The sequence below is a fragment of the Contarinia nasturtii genome, unplaced genomic scaffold (assembly GCF_009176525.2).
Source record: "Contarinia nasturtii isolate CC-2019 unplaced genomic scaffold, AAFC_CNas_1.1 Cnas_scaffold_810, whole genome shotgun sequence".
NCBI classification, from domain to species: Eukaryota; Metazoa; Arthropoda; class Insecta; order Diptera; family Cecidomyiidae; genus Contarinia; species Contarinia nasturtii.
Genome location: NW_022198157.1, coordinates 323,819 through 349,854, shown reverse-complemented (window position 1 = coordinate 349,854; position 26,036 = coordinate 323,819). Strand labels below are relative to the sequence as shown.

Genomic DNA, 26,036 nt, shown 5'->3' with positions numbered 1-26,036 from the left:
AGCGGAAACAAAGTGCCATTAAACTTTAACATAAAATAGCTATGGCATTGTGTACGTAATTCTATCATATAGAAATTCGCAATTTTTGAGGATAAAATATATTTTTTATACAATTATTTTTCAACTGTATCTGAATAAATCATAATTCTATCATGAAATGTTATATAATTAGTGCCAAAAAATGTGATACATTTTCGAATCAACTGTGTGAATTGCGAATGAATAACAAAAAAGTATTTTTATCGAAAATATTAACGATAATTGTCAAAAATATGAAAATTATTTCACAATGCAAACCGGGTTTAAAATATCCATTAAAAGTGACGTATAATAACAGAAAAAGCATCGTGGATCAATGTGCATTGAGCTTTATTCATCCGAAAATTTGTTATTTTGGAAGTCGGCTATTTTGTATGGTGTTCATTTTCATTGGCATTGATGCAAATGTGTCCAATTCCGTTTTGTTGAATTCGATGTTTAAAATAGCCTGAATACCTTACTGCGGAAGTAACGGCATGAAAAAAAATTACCTGTTTTCCGGAACTTTTTTTCGCCGTGAATGTTCGTAGCTTTTGTTATACGGCATTGTTAAATTACAAAATATGAAATCTGAGGCCATAGGTAAGGCTCGTTCAGATTTTAATTTGCTTCACATTTCATAGCTGAAATTTGCCCCCTTTTTTGTTGTATGAATATGCGTTATTCAGTAGCATTCGCATGAATGTACGGCCAAAGAATGAAGAAATGTTCACAGTAAATGGCGCGATTACCCAAATGTAGCAATTGTCTAGTTATATTCAACGTGGATGTATGTGCTGCGCTAGAATGCTGCGTCTCTATTAAGGCACTGTGTTGCTTATGGTTTAATTTACACGTACAATTCAATTCAAATATGCAAAAGGTTTTCGCTTTCTCTTTTTATGCAGCAATGATTCTCTGCGTGCAAAAACGAATATGGCATCAAAATTATCATCTGCAGTGAAGCTTAAACGAGCGCACTTTTTTCGGGTGTTTGTTAACTCGGGGCGCTTTTCTTGTGTTTGTTGTACATGTGCACGCTGTTTAAGCCATTTTCAGAAAAATGAGATGAGAGTGCGAGTGAGTATGTCTGCACTTGTTTTTCTGGTCGTGTCAGGTTCACGCATGTATATGAGCGATGCAGTTATTTCGATGTTTTTTTTTTTTGAAAAAAAAAGAGTATTCTTTCATTTTTAAATTCACTGTTTTGGTGACCAAGCGCCAGCAAAAATTAACGAGTACAGATTCGTTTTCGACATGATAGATATCTTCATTTAAAATGAATTAATGTGTGTATATTCGTTACCTCTCACTTGTCTCTTGGCGTGTTCTAGCTGAGTCTAGACACAAGATAGCGCAATTTATGTGCGCATCCGATTTTACTTGTTCAACCATTTAACGTCCATTTTGCTTCAATGAATCTTCCCTTGCGAATGAATTTTCGAGAAAAATAGAGGAATAAACGGCGCTCAATAGCTAAAACGACCAACTGTACCGACACAACCATGTCATATGTGTGTCTGTGCGCTGCACATACGTGCATGTGTGTAGTTTAGTGTAAGAGATAAATGACTGCAGGCAGTAAATGCAGAGAGTTATTTTGGGATTTGATATTTAAAACAAAAGGACAATGAAGAATAAAAATTATCTGAAAATTAACGACGCAATGCAAAACGATTCACACACGTATAGTATACAAAACCAGAAAAATACCAATAGCTAGCATAAAAAGTTTTTTTTTTGTTGGTTGTTTATCAACCAAAAAGCGGCAAAGCGACGAAACGGAATTTTTGTTTGTAGATTGGATTTTGAGCTTTGTTAAAATGTTTAGTGTTGCAGGCTGGGCCGTCGCTTACTGTTGGCACCGGTGAAATAAAATTATTTTCGGTGAGAAAGGTATTGGCAGAGAGAGAGAGCGGGAGAGATGAGAAATGAATGGATAAAGCGAAACGGTGTACATTGGCCAAAGTCGAAACAATAGTCAGAAATAGGAAAAGCAGAGGTACAGAGCAACCAAAATGGATTTTGAGCATTTTGTCATTATTTCTTGTTTGAAATGTTTTGTTTATGTTTTCCTTGGCAGAAAGTGGTTTGTACTGCGGACGCCGTGCTGTATCTACCACGGTACCCAACATTTCAGCCTAAGTAATGTGCACATTTTAATAATATTCCATATAAATTTGGTTTTATTTTAACAATTGCAAAAGTGCTGGATTTTTACGTAAAAACTTCGATATTCTCTACGTGAATATGGTTTAAACATTGATTTTGCAAACGACAGCAAAATAATTATCTTTATTATTTCAAAATAAATTACATCTGAGCCTGCTTTACATCATTCAGTTTACAAAAAGTTTTTCACTTTTTCGAAGTAAAAACCCGAGGATTACTTCGTTGAATTGTTGCAAAGAAAAATGTGGATCAAAAAAGATCTCAAAAAATCATGATTCTATGATGCTTTCATTCACTAGGATTAGTGTAGGTAATTTTTTGTTGAATGAAAATGCGCTCGCGAAAAATGTGTCATATAGACATACGTGATGAAAGATAGGATGGAAAGCTTTATATCAGATTAATAACCACACACTGAACACATATTCACCTACGAAAAATCATGTATACTTGTCACGTTATATTAATGGCACTGATGAGCATATGTTCAAGTATATTGTGTGCGTCTGAGTTACATGAGCCGATAAAAAGTGCGTCAAATATGTATACAAAATATTTACTAATTGAGTTACATTTACTCCGAGTGCAATACGTATCCCAGTTCAGCGATGGAGGATTATTATCGTAGGCGGTTGCTGAAATGTGATATCGTCACGACACTTGAAACTTAACAAATTGAAATATAAACTCAAGATTGCATCTTGTATAATTGAAGTGCTTTTCATTTACTCTGATTGCAATTGAACTTCATATTCGACAAGTGTGAGATACATTTGCGTCAGTTAAAATATGAAGTGTTGAAAAGCGTAATTATTCGTAATTATTATTATCTGAAATTATTATTTTCCCTTCAAAACCTCACACATCACCAGACATCGTTGGGAACGTAAGTTAAATGCCAATTGAATAAAATTCACTTAAAGCATCAAGTTATGTGCAGCTAAATAGATTTCATTTTCGAAAACATGTGTTCCAAATGTCACCGGTGACCATCATTGACTTTCGGTGTAAATTGAATTACATGTTTGAAATGCTTGCCACACATTATAGAATTTTAATTAAGATCATTAGCAGTGACAATTTTAACACAATTAACCATTACCGGTCGACCGGTCGACGTTGCGCCCATGGACGCTTTCAACTTGATTTTCATGTAATTGCATTCGATTGTTCTCATGAGCGATAATGGTGTAATGTGAATAAAATTTAACAACAGCCAACAAGAAATTATCAATTCAAGTACATTAACGAAGAGAAAGGCGCGCGCAAATACGCGCTACGCACAACAAATCTTGTTCCAAAGTATCGTCGTTGTCACACTTCCGTATACGTAGTACATGTTCCCGTTCTGCATATTGAATACATCATTTTGTGCGCAAAGCGAATCGAAAAAAAAAACCAAAACACTTGATCCTCATGTGACCTATTACAAGCGACAGTAAGAGCAAAAACAACAATTGTCCCACACCAGCAACTGCGCCAGGGAAAAAAATTTATACGTGCGTATTGGAATAGAAGTGAAATGAAAGGACAGTTTAGTATGTCACAGTGGCCTGTGACATTTTAAATTTGTTTTCTGTGCTAGCCATCCGCGTTATTTGGCTTCCAATTGTGAAATGCGCATCACATCCAAATAGATAGAAGCGGTGACATTTCAAGTATTGGACACATAAAAAACGAGCACAATGAACATGAAATATGCATTTCATATCCCGTCACGTATCAATGTGATTCGTTTATTTGAATCACTTTTGGCATTTTGATGAAAATAATATATATTTTTGTGTTTTTGTTTTTTTTTTTGTTCAATGTTTCGTTTCGATGAAAAATATATGTCGTCCGGAATGCGGCCTATCCGAAGCATAGGAAATTATTATCAATGAATTATCATATTGAGTGATGGAAACATTTTTTTGCTATTTTTTCGATTGCACTTGCAAATATTTGATATTTTATTTTGTGTTACTAAGCACGAAATAGATATTTTACATAAAACAATATTGATTCAGTCAATGGTGAATTTTGTATACAAATAAATCCATTCGTGGCCGGTTACATTTAAATTTCAGCATTTTCCATCGTTAGTAATGACATTGATTGATTTGTGTAATTGCAGAACAATGAAAGATATTGAAAATGGGTAGAAAATATCAACTTTACAGTAGCGATTGTCCTATTTTCATCTAACTCAAAATAATTAGCGATTGAATGTTCAAATCGCTCAATAATGTTACTTTTTACATTCTGCTGAGTCATTTTTTTCTACATCACATACAATTTTCCCTTTTTGAAAAATAATTTGTGCTAAATTCAAGTGATGATAACATTTTGCTGGCAGTAAATCTGTTTAGTCATCTGCGGTTAATTTAAACTTTTCATTTTAACCATGGCCGCTCATTTTAAAGAATTTTCACTCATTTATGATGTCGATTGACCACGTAAAATGGATATATTTCCCGTTAGGTATTGTTTATATAAAGCTAAACAGAATGAGTTCAACTGAACAAAGCAGAGGCAATGGCCTTTTCGTGAATTCTTAAGCTTTCTTCAGAAAAGTGAATCAGTTGTAGGTATATTAAACAGAAAATTCAACCAGCATACGTTTTAAATTGATCTAGGATAAAATTATGTGAGTCATACTGACCCCACCTCAAATAAAGCTGTATTTTGAAGATATTGAGACAATTCATAATTTTTACGGAACTGCCTAAAAAAAATCACAAAAGTGATAAAAATCAGACAAGCCTACCTGTTAATATATGTTTTTATTGTTTTTTTTTTTTATCAAATATTCATTTAAAAAAACAGATATTTATTTCATGGATTTTTATATTATACATATTTGTATTTTCTTTTAAATGACAAACGAGCCAAACAAATTGGATTTCTTTGATGCCCTTAATTTCGAAATGAAAGTAGGTAAACAGAAACTAACCAAAAAGTAGCGTATTCATTCACGCCAATCAAGTAGAACTTTCGGTTGCTTTCGGGTAATCAAGTATTCATCATGGGTTCATCAAGAATCATTTCTGTGCTTCGAAAATGAATTCCTTTCACATCGATATGTTGATGAGATCACCATTTTAATATCTCTCTATCCGGTCATGGAAATCCAGACTGAATGAAGAGATAAGCTGCAACGCATAGAAATACAAAAAACCGATATGGCAATAATCCAATTCATTGGTTGTGAACTGACGAATCATAACCATGTAGTGATTATGTCAGCGGTATCACAACTACAACACAAATATGTACAGTTATTCTTAATCTGTTTGCATCAAGTGTAAATGGATTGTTGATACTGTTTTGTCTGAGTGTGCATCAGTTCGAATGATACAGTATGATTTGTTATCTGTCTATTGCCTTGGCCTACATAATCAAAATGATGTTAGTCTCTCAATTTCTGACGTTCTCGTCTTGCAAACGGATCCAATAATTGGAAAAGTTTTAATCAACATTTTCAACTGAATTTCCGGTCGCTGGCACTGTTGATGATATGAAAAATGTATATCGCTCAACCTACATCATTCGGCCAACAATCAATTCATGTGGCAAACTCAGAAACGTTGGATTTCAATCCAATCGGCTTTGCATAAACTTTCAACAGGTTCTCTACGGTTGTCACGGACATTATTTGTACGCAATTTATATAGATTTGTGATGATAAAATCTAGGTATACGGATCAACAAATTCGATTAGAGAGTCTCAACAGCCTTGAATGAAATGATGATAGGTGATAACATCTTCACTTTGGCGTCAAACTCACATTTGCAAAACGAGATGAAAAAGAAATACAACATCGATAAAAACACCACAAACATCAAATGTGCGTGTGCATCTATCATTCGATTGAATTTGGAATATATTTATCTTCATCACATTATTACACTGCAAGAAGACGTTTGATATGATATGAAGACAAACTAATTATGTACTTCGTTTTCTCTGCTTATTTTTTTCTCTCACTTTGTCGAAAGTAATTAATAACTTTTCGTAGAAAGGACGACTCTTCATAACATATCTTAAATTGATCGACCAATGATTTATAACGGCGACAGCATTAATGTTGACCTCTCCGCTCATTTTCGTCTTTTTTTTTACTCAAATAACTAATTATACTGAATATTATAACAAAATAAGTAAAGTTTGATTCGAACTCGAGAATTCATTGACCTAATCATAAAAATGGTGTCGTGTTTTATGTGGTAAATCTGTACCCGATTCAACAAAAAATCAAGTATCATTAGTCATTGGATACACACACACGCACACATACAAGCAAAGTGGATTCAAAACATTTAATCATATTCGGCTATACGCAAATCCAGCACTGAGGTTTATCTCTCGCTATTTAGTCCGAAAAGTTTTGGTTTCGAAAAAGTTTTTGTCTGAATTGTTATACATTGTTTCAATGTTTTTAAACTGATTTGTAACAAAATTATCCACTTGTAACTTTTATCACAAAATGAGCTTGATAAACAGCATTAGCGATTTAGTTGCGAATGCGTTTGAATGGTTGTTATTGTTAAATTGTACACATAGCTCATGTCGAGCGACGGGGGTGAAATGTTTTGTCACAGCTTGATTGTCATGTATGGCAATCTATACAATTACAATTTCTTAACATGTTTCCCATTTGCCAATGTGGCATGAGTCATAGTAGTTTATATTGTATTTTCAACTCTTTGTCTCTCTCTCTCTCTGTTTATTTGACGAGACGATTACTACTGTGGCAAGCAATTATCATGTTCATTTCAATGACATTTAATATTGTATGTTGTCGTTTCCGATGGAACGTGATTTCACATTGTCGCTCGCTCACATTTATTCACTCGCCTTGCTTGCACACACACACATATACACGCAACGGAGATGACGCAAAAACAAAGCACAATCAGACAACTAACAATTCAACTATCAACCACACATTGAGTACATTGCATTGTGCATAGCTGTAGTGTTGTACGCTGATTTCGTATGCAACTACACTCTTTCAATTCTTATACGTCTTTGCATTGCACATCCTTCGATCAACAGACAACAAGGAACTGAACAAAGAAAACCAATTTCAAGTACACATGTTTTGTGCTGTGTGTGTGGCGAAATGCACAGCTCGACTAAACAAATACTATATGCAAATCAACGTTAGTGGATCATGCATACACAATATTTTTTCCACAACAAAAATCCACTTTATTTCTACGGCTCTGGCTCTGGCTCTTAAAGTGATTTAACCAAATAAGACCAAACAATGATTTGATAAAGTGGCTGCAAACATCCACATGTACACATGTGCTTCAGCCATTTTTCGAATTGCAATATATTCCGAGAGTCATTCTATAGAATATTTCTTGAATTTGCTTTAGGGGTTTTCAGCGAAAAACAAACATAGCTTCTTGAATATATTATACTCTATAATTGGTAGACGTTTTGTAGTGTTTTTTGTTTTAAATTTCGACATCTTTGGTTATTTTTTGAAAATGCATTTCCATTATATAACTTCAATTTTTCCAACAAAAAAATTATTTGGTCGATGATCGATTGAATTTTTTTTTTCCATTTCAGTTTTACATTTGAATATAACCAACATCTCATTCGGTGCACTCACAAAACAGTAGTAGTATAATTGTTCAAATGTATTGGTATATTGCAAATTTAGCAGCGCAGTTGACATTTGGTCCATCGCGCCAAAACAAGTGTCAACTATGCTGTTGTAGTGACGATTGTATGAAAATACCAATGGATATTTTAACAACTATTGGTAAATTTGCAATATACCAATTCAATCGAACAATTCTAGTACTACTGCTTTTTGTGTGTGTGTTGGGTTGATTCGATTGTCTAACAGATTATGTTACGTTCAATGTCACTTACATGATTATTCTATTTGCGAGCGCATGAACTGATTCAAACTGACATTGGCTTGAGAAAGGTAATATTGACATGACTGAAATAAAGTCAAACACATACGAGGCGATGACTGTGGGACCCATTTAATGTGTTAACGGAATCAAAAGCAGCCCAAATAATTCATATAAAATATGTAAATTAAACTCAAGAATTGTTGCGGTAGTTAAAACACTTTTTCCATTCTTGACCGAGAAAATAAATATTATCTCTTTTTACAGAGAAAACATATTGTAAACGACTACGTTGAGTAAATGAAAAATATCATTTTCAATAATAATATGAACGTCTCTGAAATTTTATTATTTAAAGATATTTGAGTCAAGAATCGAAAATTGAATAAAGTTATGTATTATGTACTTGATTTACTGTTTTCCTGACGGATATGGTGAGAATTTGCGCTTGATTGAGTATATAATAATATGATGGTTACATTTGTCATCACAACAGACTGCCATAAAATGTTCAATGAAAATAATAAAATACATTCCGAAGAAGAAAAACAATCAAGTCATATAATCAAGTGATTGATATTTGATAAATTTAAGCCTAATGTTTCCTATCTATAAGATCGTTTTACTTTTACTCTCGATAAATTCACAAATGTCTCGAAAAAATGAAATTCGATTGAAATTCAAAAAAAAAAATTAGTTATCCATATCAATGAACTCAATTTCAGGACATTCTATTTCACTCTTAATCGCTGTGTCATTATGAATGCTTGTAAAATTCACAAAACGAATCTTCGGCGTTTCGGCATCCTCTTCATCTGATGGTTCACTCAAATAGCCGAATTCTTGACACGGGTCTTGTTTCCGATGCGCTTTGTTTGATGGATTTTTGTGAGTCAAGTTGTCGATATTGGTTTTGAATCGCGGTGTGTTTGGGCTGGTGACTATTCTGCTACCACTTCGATTGTTGATGGATTTTCGACGATGCGAACTTCTTTTGGTGTTGTCAACTGGTTTCGCACCAGTATTTTTCAATCTCATTTGTTTTGGCTGCTTCACTGTCTTCTTGACATTCACTTTTTCTTCTTTCTTGAGTGTGTGAAAAGACCGAAAACAATTATAATTTACTGAGGAGCACAGATGAATTTCACATTTGGTACAAAAGGCATGAGTGGACCTGCAATAAACACAAACATTTAATTAATACCACATATTGTTACCGCCAATTGGTTTTCTTACTTTTTACAACCATCCATTTTACATCGTGTTCGAGAATATTTTTTGTCGAACTCAACCCAGTGATTGTAATTGTCGTAGCGTATTTCGGGCTTTACGTCCGCAGATTCTCTCATTTTGCGCACTATTTTTTTCTTTTGTACAACTTTTTTATTGTAAAGTAACAAATTTAATCAAATCTATAACTCAATTATTGAAACTGCTGCTAATGCTTATGTTTACCAACTCGAAATGACAATCGTTCTGAACAGCAACAAAAATGACATTAGCAAAGCTTGAAAATGATGACAGCTGAGCAACGGTCTTCCGATAGGGACAATTTTCAAATTCAAATTTATTAAGTTATTGAAAAAAAAATGGTTCAAACGAAAATAATATGAATTAAATGTGTTTATTTTTGTGCTCCATGTGTACATCAATAATAAAGAAATAAAAATAATTTTATTATTAAAGTTTTGGGTCAATTCTAGTCTATCATTTTATCCTGCAACGTAGCACTAATGATACATTCACAATTCAGCAATTGGTCCATATTGATATTGGTCCACTCATTTTATATAGCCAAAATGGAGTTCATTGAATTATTTGAAAAAAAAACCGCCATAAAAGTCTCTTCGTTCGAATGCTTCGTTTTCATGTATTCGCATTAAATATGAAATAGAGCATTTATATGAGATTTTTCTTCTGTCAATTTGGGATTGACATCGAATTTTTTGTATGAATTATCAACATGCAATAACAATACATCTACTATGAATAGATCTCTTAATTTGACAATCACTAGTTAATATGATTAGTATCAGTGATTATTTATTATTTTTTTATCAAAAAGGTATGGAAAAAATGTGAGCGTAAAAAGTGAATAAAATGATTGACCCGTTTATTGATAAGATTTTCCTCAAAATTAATATACGGTTATTATGTATGCGATGGACATTGTGATAATATTGCAATAACATATTTTCTCTGTTATATCTTCCGTGTTGGAGTATAAAAGGAACTTTTAAAACTAGTTTTTCCTCCATAATAATCCACTTTGAAATGCTGCACTCGCACACCGTATCTGGAGCAATTCCTTGTTAATATTCTCAACTCGATTTAATTTTATTCATTTATGCAAAGTGAACACGGACACGGAGAAATGAAATTTCTCTCTCTTGTAGATATTGGAAAGGAGACAATGTCATGTCCACAGGACGAAAACAATACGAAAGAGTTCGTTCAAAGATGGTATCTTTATCTACTCTAACAAAGTTGATGTGAAACGATTTGCGTCGATTTCAAATATGAGATGTTCAACAGCGGCTTGAAAATGATACAATGTTAAGCAAAAAAATTTAAATAATCTGATGAAAGGAAACTGAATGGAGAAATGCAAATCATTTCTTTTGCCGGAAAATAACAAATCTAAATCGAATAGACGGAAAAGAAAATGTGATGGAAATGCAACCGAAATCAAAGGATTGGTCGACGGAATTCGAAATTTAAATATTTGCTTGCAAATGCAGTATGTTATAGTACGGTAGAAATGGTTTTATTTTCTCAACAAAAGTATGCCATCGGTTCGATTCAAATCGATCGGTTCGATTCAATCGGTATGTTTCTATAACAAATATTTCTGAATGCTTCACTAATTCGGAGCTTGTTAGCAAATTTATGCCTTTGTTCGATTACATTTTTGTCTGACTTATCTTCATGTTCTCACATGTTGGTTACGCATTACGATGATAATTTTCAACATTTCACCGTGAGAACTGGCACATTTGTGCCAATACGACTTGGCCACAATATTAACAACAACTTCTGTTGCGCCAGTTTGGAACAAGATCCACTTGCCAGGACTTTCATGGGCATCGCATTACATGCTTATTACACAATGTTCAATTGTAAAAATCGATAAAACCCTGTTCGTTTCATTCTCATGCGCTTCCAATGCATAATATACATTCAATAAACTGAATTTCCTTACTTTTTGCATTGAACCACTAGTTCGGTTGATACATTTTCCACCATCATTTTCGTTTTACTTTTTTTTTTCATTTTGCTCTGTCATATAATTGCAACATTGAAAGCATCGAAATTGCTGGACTCAATGGTAAAAAGTAAAGATCGATACATTCAAAAATTACACCGACAACACAACGGACCAATCTGTTATTATAGAGCTCTTCGCCAAAAAGAGAATGCCAACAAAAATAATTTTGTAAAGAAAGTCCAAAATGTTTTCATTCCGAGAGAGAAAGAGAGAGAGAGTGTGTGGTTCATACAATTTCATCCACCAACGCGCTTACTACTTGTAATCAAACCCAAGAGAATCAACTCTTGCTTACAAAGCTTTGCTCTCAACAACCAAAACGGACATATAGTGTTCGACTGTGAACAGATACAGAAACCGTAAACGCCATTCCCTGGCTCCTTCTCTCCGATCGACAAACACAATGCAAACAAGTGATGCACCATAAATACATATGTCATGACTGTGTTCATGTAGAAGTTCATGCAATCGGTTCGGTGCATCGTATTGGAAATGAATATTTATCGCACAATTTTCGGTACGGGTGCGAGAAATGAAGCAACCAAAAGAAGAACGGACGACACAACACACACACACACACAACTACCAAAAAGTTACATTCGAATGGGATGTTGTTGCCTTTGCCATTGCCTATAATGTTGTCGAACAGCACACAAGCACACACACACACATAGTATTCGCAGTTGCATTTTGGTAACATCCGAAACCATGTTAAAACAACACTTCGAATGCATTACAACATGCTAAGCGATAATAGAAACGAAAATACTTATTGGAACATATTTTGGACGTTGGCTCATATTGCAGCTATATGTATTTGTTGAGAGAACTTTATCGCTTGCTTTACTCTGTTTTGCCTGATCCGGAAATGTGCTTGTGCTTGCTTCCACATCTTAACTATGTGTGTGTGTGTGTCTCCACATCTCTTCCATGGAGTAGAGTATTCTCTTTCTGTATTTAAGGCTATATCAAACCGTAAAATGTCGGAAACAAGAAAATTTTACGATTAACCATCACCGAAACAGAAACTTTATTGTTCAACATTCACCAAATAACAACCATACGGTAAATGTTTGTATGTATGGAAAATAGTTGCAAGCTAATGATACAATTCTGTCATGTTTGCGTTTCTCATTTTAGTTTAAGATAATTCGCAAAGATCAATGTACCTTCTTCTCTTCTGCGTTGCACATCATCTTGTGCACGTTTTTCATATATATATTGTCATAAAGTCAAATTCAAAATCCACCTTAAAATCACCATTTGATCGTATCAGATTAGTAGATGTTAGGTCAATTCGAACGGCTTTCTGCAGATAAGATATAAGTTGATATAAATTATTGATCAACCGATATCGAGCTCATATATAAATTCCATGTCATATTTTTGGATGGCTGTTCAATATTCTGCAATAGTTTGTGTCGCCAGTTTTGTTATTATCGTTCGAAAATATAAATATATGCCAACGTTATTGGTGTGTTATCAAAATTCAAATAACAATTTTAATGATAATACTTTTGGAGTCAATCGTTTTGATTGAGTTGAAATAACTGACTTGGTGAATGAAAACTTTTCAAAAACTCCAAATATTAATTAAAACATTCTAATTTAAAACGTTGGCAAAACCCACAATATTTTCTAAATTACTGAAATTGAAGTTTGAGTTTCAAAGCCAACGAATTGAAGTATATCAACATTGACCGGAATTTTTACTCACCATTCGGCTACAGCCACATACTGTGCTTAAGTTCACATAAAGAATTTCCAAACTAGACTTAATAGTTTAGCCATTTACCATACAAAATGAATAGCTTTAATTTCTCGAGACTGAATAAATAAGATAAAAACAGATGAAAGTGAGAAATTTGGAAAATTTGTCTCATTTTTTATAATTTAAAGAATTGAATAGGGAAGGTGACGATTTTACGTGGCTTTACAAATAATTACATGCGCATAATATACGCACAGAAACTTTGCTCCGCTTGCACATTCAATCATGTGTGTTTTTTCATCCATGAGCAAATTGCCATCGGCTCAACGACCGTAAGTAATTCTTTAAAAAAAACTTTTGTCAGCTTTGTTGTGAGTTTTTTTTTAAACTGGAACCATGGTAAAAATCATATATGAATGGTGACAAAATTAGTTTTTCGCATACAAAATATTTAAGGGTGTTTCATTGAAATGCTATTGGCGAAAACAAGTCCGCTGCGCTGACAAAACACCAAAACTTTTTTAATGTGATCAGAAATCGAGAGATTTGTTTCTTTCTTTTCGCATCCAAACTAATGCAACTACTTTTTTTTCGAAATCACCGTACAATAAACAACGCACAAAAAAGTTGAGAACCAAAAGTGTTGTTGGCAAATAGCATAAATCTATAGGAAAAAGTTTGGGGCACAAAAGTTAGTCGGTCAGCTGACCAAAAGAGTAAAAGTATGCAATCATTTATTTCTCAATCTAAAAACGATTCTCTTTTATGATGTTGACGAAGCAACACGTTAACAACCAATTTATATGCACAATAATGCAAATTAGTTTTTGGACAATTTTATGGTGTATGCAGATAGCCAGAGATGAGACCAGATCCTCGATGAAGCCCTCAAATCCATGAAATAAAATCAAATAAGTTTTTTCATGGCGCAATTTCATCAACAAGTTTATCAACATATGTCAACACCCATCTTTAGAATGGACCCAAGTCAATGGTCAACACCTGCAACACGGAAGTCAAACTATTTTAAAATAGATTCAAATATTGTTCATGACATAGAAAATCCAGTTGAAAAAGTTCTATACATCAGCCAGTGTAAAGGGCATTGGCTTGCCACGATGAACAAAACTATTGTTTTATATTGTCAAATGATGATGTCTGGCATCGAAACTACTTTCATCTACATCCAAATTGTATTTTTTTGCATCCAGATGTGTGTGATGTTGATATCAAAGTGTCACATACAATAACAAGTTTAGACAAAAAAAGTTTTATTGACTATAAAATATTATGTGACTGAATGATTGAAAAAAAAAAACTTTTTCAGATTTTAAAACACTGAATATTAAATTGAATTTTACTCGACGGTTTTTTCATTACTCTTATCCAGTCGAGTTTCGAAAAAATCGAAAAATCATTGAGAGAACCGCTTTATCTAGGCGTGTAATTAGCATCAGGCCTTGGAATTTTATTATGAGTAAAAATACTTGTGAATAAGTAATTTAACACTATAATTAGCCTACTGTTGGCTACGAACATTCATTCGTTCGTTCGTAGGCAATAGAAATTAACATTTTTTTTCGTTCGTAGGATTTTTTTTTTCAATTCCTACGAATGAACTAACAAAATTTTTATTCCTATTGCCTGCAAACGAACGAACGAGTGTTATGAAACCAAAATCGTATTTATTACTTCATGAAACGACAAAGTTGATTGTTTCCTTAGCAGTATTCCCAGTGTCATCTGTGACATTCATTTCAACAGTAAGTTTCCTTTGGGTTCCAAATTGTCAACTCTTACTTCCAATTATCAACTTTTCTTTGCTGCCATTGTGACTTTTTTCATTATTTTGTTAATAGCATTAATTAATGAAATCAAGATGTAAATGTGATATTATCGGACAAAAGAGGAAAAGATTATTTCCTCCTTGTTGTACCCAAAAGTCGTTGGAATTTATTTGGTATAATACAGAAAAAACAATGAGGCTAAATTATGATGTGATGGAAAAACACCATCTTTTCACATAAAGCTTATTGTTTGAACGCGTATAATGGCTCTGATAAGTGTATAAAAAAAGTTTTCATACGAAACCCTTGACCAGCCTATTTCACATCTTTGTGTAACAGAATTGAAAGAATAAATTTTTCGTAAGAATAAAATTAAATTAAAAAGAAAACTAAACTATGAAAATTGCAATTTTTTTTTGTTCAAAGTGTAGCCATAATTTTAAATTAGTTTTTTGACACAGGTGTAATTGGTGCCAAAATTCCTTATCTCTGCCTCACACTCAACGGATGTAGTTCGGAAAACGCTCGACTATATACACACATATATATCCGTGCAACAGATAAAACTGGCTGGACTTTGAAAGTTTGTTTGGTGGAAAACTGAAAATATTGATGGTATTTATCTTGTGCCGGTTCCTAGACAGGGAGATAATCCTAATAGACCAAATAATTCTTTTCTACATTTCAAACACACTCAACAATGAAAACAGCGATAAGCTTAAGCAAAGAAAAAAAACTTTGCTCGAAAAGTCAAAAGAAAACCCATAAAATGTTTTTTTTTTATCGCAGCGAAAAGAATAGAAAAATGGGGGGCAAGAAAACAATTTGGCCAATCAATTGTACAATGAAATGAAAAGGATACTGTTTAATTTATTTCTCGTTCTCATTGAGATTGGCCTGTGCGGCAAAAGTTTTTCTTGCATAAACATCTTCATTTTGTGCGTTTTATTGTTTGACGCAATATCGTTATGAGCGAAGCAATCTTTGCGCTGACATTGTGAATTGTGATTGTAATCAACTTTTATGACGTTTAAATGGTCGTTGAATGTGTTTGTGTCGTTCGCACATCTCGTGCGATGCGCTTTTTTATTGTTGTCATTGTCAACCGTTTTTACTTCACATACACTTCATCATCGAATTAAATCGAGGAGCGGAATCTAAGGGCGGAATGTTTGAGACTTTCATTCAAACTTTTTTTCATGAATGCTGCTGCTGAACTATGACTGGCCGAAATACTTTCGTTGATGTAACATTTTATCAGAAACGACAGTATATTACAATATTGGATCACGGCAAATATCACAAAAAATCAGTTTCAATTAATGCATCAATTAAGCGCTTGCACAAAGCAATAACATTTACCAAATGTAAATTATCTTTTTGTGCATTCAGCCAGAGGTCAAAGATTTTGAAAATTTGTTGTCGAAATGAATTTTGTGTATTTAGATAATTCAGTAACATTAATGATGCGACTGTCTTATAACACAGACTATACCGTTGATATCATCAAGTCAACGCGATAACAAATGTATGCGTGGGACGGTGTCTCTGCAGGAAACAAGTATTGAATCATCATTTGTGAATTGGTAAAGTTCAAAACCAATCGTAATATTCCTACAATTCTATAAAGTCAAGTGAATTTTCCAAACATTTCGAGACAAAAATCATTCCATTTGTGTCATGCTTTTATTCATGTAATGTGAAAAGCAGCTTTTCAAAACTTTTGACAATTCGATTGTATTGCACCACATTTGAAGTATATATCAACGATGCCATTTTCATTTTCGCCCCAAAAATAATCCATCGCAATGATGCATCGCAACATCCAAACTATTCACCGTGCATAATAATGTATTCAAGAATCAAAAGTAACAATACAGCAATAACCATTGCACGAAGTTGAGAAACTTAAGTTTGAGTGAAAACAACCATCAGAAATGTATATCGCATAAGCAGATACAAGTGATATAGAGAGGAAGAGGGAGAGAGAGTAATATGGAAGCAGAATAAAAGAGGAAAGAAGTTTTAGCGTAGAGTGACAGCATCTATTTTCAATTGAGTCTTGAGATCAAGAGAAAGAGCATGCAAACATGCATATAATAAAAAATAAATCGAAATTTCAAGTGCTATTCACAGACACACACACACACACACAGAGAGAGAGAGAGAGAGAGAGAGAGGGACATACCCACGTGCACTACTGCATATGCAGAAATGATAGTGAGAAACTAAGCATCCGACCAAAATTCGATTCAATCCAATTTGATATGCAGACGCACAAACTGCGCTTGGCTTTTTGGTAGACAGTTAAGTTGATGGAAAAATGCAATATTATCATTTTCTTCGAAGCAAAATTATCGATATACCTTTTGTTTTCGATCTATTTTCGTTTCGTGTCATGTTTTAACCGGTTCGTTCATTTTTTTCTCGACGAGATTTGCGTTCGACTTTCGAAAATAATGTAGTTTCTCACGTTCTATGGCATCGTATCGAATTAATAAGATTTTGGGGCGGTTGTTCTTCGTTTGATTCTATGTTGTTCTGTATACTACATGGATTTTTCACAAATGCAGTATTCATTCGTTCATTCTTGTTAACGTGTCAATTGATTGTTCACATTATCCCGGATTCTTTTGTCAGATATTCGAGCGACAAGTCGCAGGAAAATGTGAATGAGGCAATGTTGTTGAATCGCGTGTTTGGAAAAGTCGACGAACAAAACAAATTGTAGATGCGATTGCATATCGGGCAAAGTCGATGACAGTGGATTGTCGAAGGTGTTAACAATAATGCATTTTAGATGTCTTTTATGTGATATACACGATGGTTTGAGGTATGCCTTTTGTGCCTTCAATTCACAACTTTTCTATTGACACTTGACTTTAAAATTACATTTTGTTGCGAATAAAAAAATCGTTACTTTCGCGCTCTGGCTGCAACAATATCACCATTTACATTCTCATCTCGGATCCGAGGAGATGCGCTAAACGTAACTATACTTAAAAGTTTGAACGATTGTTCAAGTGAACAGTTTTTTTAATCCAAAATATTACATGAACAGAGTATTATTTACTTGCATTGAAATCGATTGAATTCGGATTGCGTTAACTTTTTCTTTAAGTTTCATTTTCAGCTGAATGTCAAGTCTTAAACTTTAAGAATCGGAACGACTTGATGTTGGGATTAAGAAATAGAAAAAGATGGGTCTTGGTTAGAAAAAAGTCAGCAACGATCATTCGACTTTGAATTGCAAATTGTTTGATGTTGGCATAATAAAATAATTGACGAGCATGCTGATTGAGCCTTTGAAAAATGTCTCTCTTTATTTTTAAACGAAGCAATCACATGAAGAATAAAAGTGCTCACACATACATAAATGCCAATAGAATTGATATCATCAATGGTTTTTGATCGTTCATCCAAGAAAAAAGAAAACAAACTAAACATATATCTGGTAGATAGACAAAGTCGGTACTCATCATCATTTTACCTTTGCATCGAGCGCTGATTGTGCGCTCGTCTCATTATAACAAATTGAAATGTTTCTGGGATAATGGTTATTGAATCAACGACAAAGAGCACACACTACGGCTAACAAAGGAAGCAATTGCTATAAATGATACGTGAGGAAATCCTCTTCGCACCAAACGGAAACAAACATTCGTATCTACTACATCCATGACTGCATTGACTTTTTCATGATTTTTCCCGATACGGTCAAATGGCGTCGAATCAATGTGTGCGCGCGTTTAATTTATGATGTTTTTCATGAGATACGAACGTAAATAGAAATGCTCGGGTATTTGTTGTTGAATAATTTCAGATGATGTTTGAATTTCACGAACGGATTTCTTTGTTCGCTAAAAAAGAAGAAAAAAGAGCGCTCGCATTGAGTCAATGATATCCAAAGTGCTAATGAAACGAAATCATTATTAAAGCCGAGTATCGAAGCGGAAAATGAATAGCCCTTATTCGAATGCCATCATTAGTATTTTATTAAATACAGTATAAATAGGTAGTGGGAAACAACCGAACAACCGAATGATTATAATGGGCTTCTCAATTTATCGTGGATGAATGCTAAATTGAATTCAATTCTGTACTTTCCGATTTACATACAGCAACATCATCCGAACAATAAGTTGGTCATTAACCCTGATGGCCCTGAATAATGAAATGACGATTTCGAAAAATGAAGCAAAACAAAACTTCTGTCTGTCTAATCATTGCAATGAATCAAAGTTTTTTTTCGATAGCATTCGAATTGGTGCTTATTTACGGGGTGTCACGTATCCTTTGCACATTCCTCTATTTTAACGCGTTCCGACGTGCTTCTGATTGGTATTTTGGAGAATAATCTCAAGACATTTTTCCACGTATTGAAATTAGGGTACCACATCAGTTAATCAACCAATACTTGAGATGCTTCTTTGATCAGTTAATTCGATTTTCCAACGCTCTACGGATCAGATTACACGTTACAAAAAAAGAGAATATAATAATAAAAAGTTCCATGAAAATGCCTTAAACCATTTTAAACCTAACCCATACAACATGTAAGTTGAACTGATTTTAATCTAGCTGAAACATGAGCAGGAATAAATAAATTCTGTGAACAACTTTCAATCAAGTGCAATCAAATGCTTCCGAAAACCCCGATGTCAATTCAATTCTGTGAATTATTTATATTTTGCTTCATTTTCTTTCTCGATTCACAGACTTTTAGATAAAATAATGCTTGCGCAGATTTTTTACTTGAAAATCATTCTATTGGCTTCACATAAACTGAACTATAGAAAATATTCTGAGTCAAATTTTCTGGCTGACAAATGAATTTTAATGATAGCATTTATGCATAGAAATATTGTCTTATTGCATAAGAAACAGCAAACAAGACTCACAATGAAAATAAGTTGCAGAGACTGTTTTTCAAAGCAATAAATATGAGCTCCGCACTTCTGCTCCTCTTCAAATATATTGCTTTGAGGCACAGTCTCTGATCAGTTGAAATAAAAATGATTCCTGATTTTTCAAAAATCGTCGAAATTTGATGAACAGATAAGTTTTATTTCGTGGAATTCTTCAACCTTTTCCGATCGAAACTATTGAATTTCATTCATATTTCAAAAGAATTATGGTTTAATTAATTTTTTAGAAGATATTTTTCACCAAAGTTTGTTTATATCTATATAATGTTGATGTTAAAACGTTTCTGAACGTTCAAACGGATATGCCGTAATTACAATACAATTAGTAAGCAATTTTCGTAGTAATTGAAACAATCCGACCAATTTCATTCTGCAAATAAGGCTTTATTCTATTTGTTGTACTGAGTATTTTAATGAAATATTGTATATAAAGTGAATATTAAATTACATTACCGAAATTTCGCTGTTAAACAATTTCAATTCAAATTTCAAGCGAGTCCATCAAACGTAGGTCTGTGCTCGTCACATTCGGGTTGGGGAAAAGAAATTGTTATGCATTTAGCATTTTCGCATGAGAAGCGGATGACAGTGATTTGGTTGGAATTTGTGCATTTCGGATCAGAGTGATTGTCTTCCATTTTGAAGATGCATTAAAATATGCATACCACAAAATGTGGTCGGAATAATTTTATCGGAGTCTTTGTTTTATCTTCATATTTGATATTCATATCACGAAATGCTTTGCATCGAAATGAATTGACAACCGAAAAAATGAATCGAGATGTATTTTTGGTAAAACTTTGAGTAGAAAAGAAAAGCATGTGCGGTTTACAAAGAATGAATGAATAAAATTCACGTATTAAATGAATCTCGTTAACTGAAATCTGATTGTATCGTTGAGTGTTGTTATTTTTTTCGGTTTCGAAAACAAAACTTCAACAAGAATTTTAATGTATTTATTGTCGTTCATTTAATTAAGATTTATTTATTTATATGATAACGAATAGAGAGGGAATTTTAAAACCATTTTTTCTCATTTTATTTATTCAATTAAGGTTAAAAAAAAACGCTTTCTGCGATGACTAACGCCCAAAATTTATTGCAAACATATGGACAACACGAAAATGCATTTCATTTCGCGCACGATGATTAAAGTTTTTTTTTATCTCCATATTTTATTGTGAAAGTAACTTAAACTAGCCATCCGCAATTTTTGCTAAAAGCATCACTTCAACTCCCATTTTTGCAAATATAACACCTCTCTGTCTGGTGACATTCATAAAGTGCATAATTGTATTTCAATTATTTCTCGATTTGGTTACCCTTTTTATTTACCCCAACAAAACGAGACTGAAGTACAAAAAAGAAATCACCAGCATAAATAGTTCCGGTTTGGGAAATTCAATATGTTTGCAGCATTTTGTTTGGTACTCGTCAGTAGAACATATTTAAATAAAATTAAAATAATGCATCAGCACACACGGTCCAACATACTGCAAATGGCGCAAAATACCAATATTTAACAGGTTATTTTTTTCCCAGCTCGATTGAAGGCAAATATGCAAATTTAAATGAAAAAAATATGATTAACAACATACAGCAAACATGTGTGCCAATATGAATGCGGAAAATGTTCAACAAAAAATATTCGTACCGATCAATTTGAAGTGGTGAACAATTTTAGGCATGATTTAACAAATAATCACGGTAAACAATGATGGTGCAATCTATGCTTTATTTATTATTACTTTTTGCATTTTCGGGAGTTATTTTTTAAATAACATTTAAGTTCGTTATTCAATACATTGCAGCCAAGTTTAAAATACCGTCAGATACTTTGACTTGGTTTTATTTCGTTGGGCAAAATGTTCTTCACCATCAGCATCATAAATGTTATTGCCAATATTGTGGAGATTGAAATGTTTTATAAACATTTTTCGGTCATTTCTCTCGGCGTTTTTAAGAGTTGGTGGCTCTGTTTCAGTGATTATACGTAATAACGTTCCTAATTAAAATGTGCAATCGCCATTTAGTTTGAGTAGTTGGCAAATGAATTGCGAAAATTTTTCCCATTTGACCAAAAACCGATTGCTTAATTACAAAATTTACCGCCATAAAGAAAGGCGTTTTTATAAACGTAAATTCGTGCAAAACTTGTGTGCTTTTTGATATGTTTGCCTGGTAACTATTGTTAAAGATAATTACAAAAGTTTCCGTGTAAATTGAGACAATTTGTTATTCATTGCGCATAATTTACGGAAGCAGTCAATGTTGGAACTGTTTGATCTACGGCGAATTCATAAATTTTATGAAATTATTCAAAGTGTATACGTTGCTCGAAACCAAAAGTCGTTACGCAACTTAGGACGATGACATACGCGCACTGATGTTGAAACATTTTATCATCCGCACTCACATAAAATTACATTTCACAAACAACATCATAAAATATTATGCGCCCTTTCGCTCGCTCGCACTTCAACGCAAACTATATAGATACAATGTTAGGTTTGTTTCTTGCTTTGAGTCTTGAACGCTTTGCTTATCCTTACTTTTTGTCACTCGCTTCTTTCGTAGTGATATTCTTTATTGCTGTTCATTCGGCTGAATGCATGCCATTTTTATTTCCGTGGTTGCTGTTTTTTTTTACACAACTACTACGACTACACCGGCAATCACTGTCAAAGCTGACATGTGTGTTTTTGACAAACTTCGACAAGTCAATGTTGTTACTTTTTTTTCTGCAACTGACTACAGCATACATTCTACATTCTTTGCCGTATTCTGCATTGTTTGACACAATTTTCGCTACGTTTATTTTGGGTATCACTGGCAATAAATTGCATACAATAACGAGGCTCGTAACATGTGATTATTCCGGTTGTTCGTTGAAAAAACAAAATACAAAACAACGCATTCACTTATGGAAATAATGAAAATGCGCCCTCAAAGTCGTGTAATTTTTTTCAATCGCATGTTAAACACACGCGCAACGTAATGCTTGTAAATAACATTCAAAGTGATTATGTTTACACTTTCACAGCTCGGTTTCTGTTTTCGGTCGCTTTATTGGATTTTTATTTGTAAAGTTTCGCTTTTTTGCCAAAGCGCTTTGGATTTTTATTTTGAATGCAACCACGTTTTTAGATAAACACATTCAAAAAAGGTTGGTTTTTTTTCATTATCGTGCCGTGTGCTTCTTGAACATTTCAAATTACTTTTCTCATTTCTGCTTCGTCAACAACGACTTAGGCGTCAACAGTTCAAATGTAAAAGTATTTCGACTTAATGTCGTCGTAAAAATGCGACATTTCCCAACGATGAAAGGATATAATTTGAACGATGGAAAAACTAATTGAGACAAAAAAAAAATGTTCAATCATAAAATTTCAACTAAAAGTGCAATGAAAATGAGAACGGAAAATTTATTGTCGAAATGATGGAAATAACACCATTTTTATGTAGCCTTGATATATAATTTTTTTTTTAACGCGAACGAGAGCGAAAAGACATTTTATATTCTCATCTCGTTATTGGCGACAAGTTGTGCATGTCAGTTGAAGTAAAAAATACAGATTTTATTTGCATTCAACATTTTAAATTCAAATGAATACACCGTTGAAAGTGCTACTTATCGTTTGTAGTCTTCAAAAAAATATGGATTTTTTTCTTATTTTCACTCGCCCACACAGCGCCATTGACCACCATGACAAAATGAGTTTTTTTTTGTCATCGCAAAAATAGAGTGCTTGAATTTTCGCTGGATTAAAATGTTCATTTTGTTCAAATGGCTTTGGTTATTGAGATTTCGAATATTTATGTTGTGAGCAGTAGTTTGTAGTGACCACGTATATTTATGGATAAGGTAGGTTTTTGAATATAATTTGACACGCACACACTGATTATCAGATAATAAAATATCCCGTTGGATGCAAAATACGATTGTGGTAAACTCGACTGTAGAATATCATGTTGCAATTTCAAATTAAAGACGTAATATTATCAAATTCACACTTGATGGATCATTCGGTTTCTCTGTTTCGAAATTTCATGAATAAAGAAGACTGAAGGGAATTCAAATTCATCGTATAATGTCACTGATGTTGGGCACATGAATCACTAATTTAGATCGACGATTGACGTATGTGCATAGGCTGGGTAACTGTCGTAGTTTGTTCCTGAGAAAAGAGGCGCAGATTAATACAGCGGTGTTACGCTCAATAAAATGGTGCCGTTATCAATTTGAAATTCCAAAACACATCAAACATGCTAGCTGGCATTTGGTTGCCCACGTTTGCCCAAAAATCGATGTAAAATCGAATTTGACATACGATTGCATTTGTGCTGACGCATATGCGTTTGCATTCAACCAACTCGAATGGAAAATCATTAACAATTCCAGTAAATCAACGCTTTCAAACCGAAAAAGTAAAAGAATTATTCAGTGCTACACGAATCAATGCAATTTGGTGGATGTGTTCAATTTTGCGTACGTCAAACTATAAAAAACGGCAACCACACATATTCTGACAAACATCGAAGCATTGTTTTTGAGCATTCTATTTCGAGTTGTATGTGTCGTGCAAAAATGTGGTGCAAAATCAGCGTTCACAATGTTATACGGGAGAGGGAGAGAAAATTTCACCACCGAACACCACTCTGTTTGCAAACGTCATACAAAGATAATGTCAATCTACTTTCGGTTCGGCACGCTTCATAACTTTCATTTAAATGAGACATATTTCATATCAGAGATACGATTCACAATAATAGTATCCATCCGATGCTATTTCGTGTGGAAAAAAAGTACATAGCATAAATAACCAAACCAAACGAGCTCAAACACACTCGACGCTCAAATTTATAACAAAATATAAAAAACGAACCAACTCGCCTTCACAGATAAATGTCATAGGCAACTTGAAATTGCGACTTTATCAAACGAAACACATCTCGGCAACGTGAACAAAAAAAAAAAAAGAAATTACGGTACATGTGATATTTGTCCAACATTTTTTGACAAAGAAACTTATACGCTACGTAAATTTCAGAGAAATTTAAAACTCCTCTAATGACCGAAACGTATTTTTGCCATGAATTACACTCAAAACCACTCGAATGATTTCGCCTATCACCATCATAAATGCATGCACATAATTTTATTTCGAGAGGACACCCCTCTTTAGGTAAATGGAATTTATTCAAAAAAAATACATACGAAAGATTTCACTCTCAGAAACAATACTTCCCAAACAAAAACCGCAAACAATTTTTATACTCTTCAGTCTACCATAAAAAAAATACCGAAAATCATATTCGAGGAATTGTCAAACCGTGAATTTTCTTTTTCGACTTTTCCACGGCAATTGTTTGTGAGACAAAAGGAAATAAAATACATAGAACAAGCTAGAAATAAAAAAATTATACAATATTTATCGAGCGACCGAGATTTTTTTTTGCAGATTTGTAAAATTTCCATGACAAATTATTGTTGAGCTGGGTCCAACAGAAGAATGGAATAATAAACAAATTTAAGTTGGTTTGAAATTACTGCAAAAGAATTGAAGAAAATCAGTTTTATTTTTTTCAATCGAAAAAGTCTCAATTTTAACTTACAATTTGCGCGCATATAATAATTGTTCGCGGCATGAGCGGGCATGAGTGAACACCGAAACCGAAATGCAATTTGAATTCATTGAAAGTTAGGCGTATCATACGCCGGCAGCAACTTTTCGTCTACCACCTAATTATATGCTAGAAATGCTATTTGGCTACCTCCAGCGATTTGATACATGCTCAAATAACGGAATGCGAAAGAATGAATGGAAAAATAAAATCAAATAGCGTTTGGCGCTCACATTTAGAGAGTGCAATTTTTTCACTGTTTCAAAAATTGATTTTATTTTTCCTATGAATTTCAAATGCCTTTCCCTCCATTGAGTTAACTCGGCAAAGTTTTATGCTGAATTATAGATTTTCATTGTGTGCACTGCATTGAAATCCGTAATCAGTAACTAGAACGTCATATGACATAATTCAATCGAAAGTAAAACTTCAACGACTTTTTTTCACAGGAATTCGTTTTGTTCCTTCTCTTCTCCCTCCCTTTCTCTCTCACACTCTTTCTCTTCTCGTCATATTTGTGTCACTGTGACACAATTCAAAACTACTATCGCTTTCCATGCAAAACAAGTAACCAGCATTTTAACAATCGCATTGAGAATTTGAGAAATGAATCGAAAAATTGGCACATTGAACTTGTTTGCTGATCGGAATATAAACGGTTA

The 26,036-nt window shown here is 33.5% G+C and overlaps 1 protein-coding gene across 1 annotated transcript; it reads right to left on the bottom strand.

The window, feature by feature from the left end:
- Nucleotides 1-7,828: 7,828 nt before the first annotated feature.
- Nucleotides 7,829-9,514, bottom strand: LOC116342086. Its single transcript, XM_031769578.1, has 2 exons — nt 9,292-9,514; nt 7,829-9,229 (listed from the first exon to the last, which is right to left on the bottom strand). Exons 1-2 carry the CDS (start codon nt 9,402-9,404, stop codon nt 8,749-8,751), a joined length of 594 nt encoding a protein of 197 aa, XP_031625438.1. The 5' UTR covers nt 9,405-9,514; the 3' UTR covers nt 7,829-8,748.
- Between the last annotated feature and the right edge of the window lie 16,522 nt (nt 9,515-26,036).

What these genes read in the sequence shown, in the direction of transcription:
- LOC116342086 (XM_031769578.1), bottom strand. Translation starts at nt 9,404, where the DNA reads ATGAGAGAATCTGCGGACGTAAAGCCCGAAATACGCTACGACAATTAC. An exon ending in AAAATGGATGGTTGTAAAAA is followed by an intron (nt 9,230 to 9,291) that starts GTAAGAAAACCA and finishes TGTTTATTGCAG; the next exon opens with GTCCACTCATGCCTTTTGTA.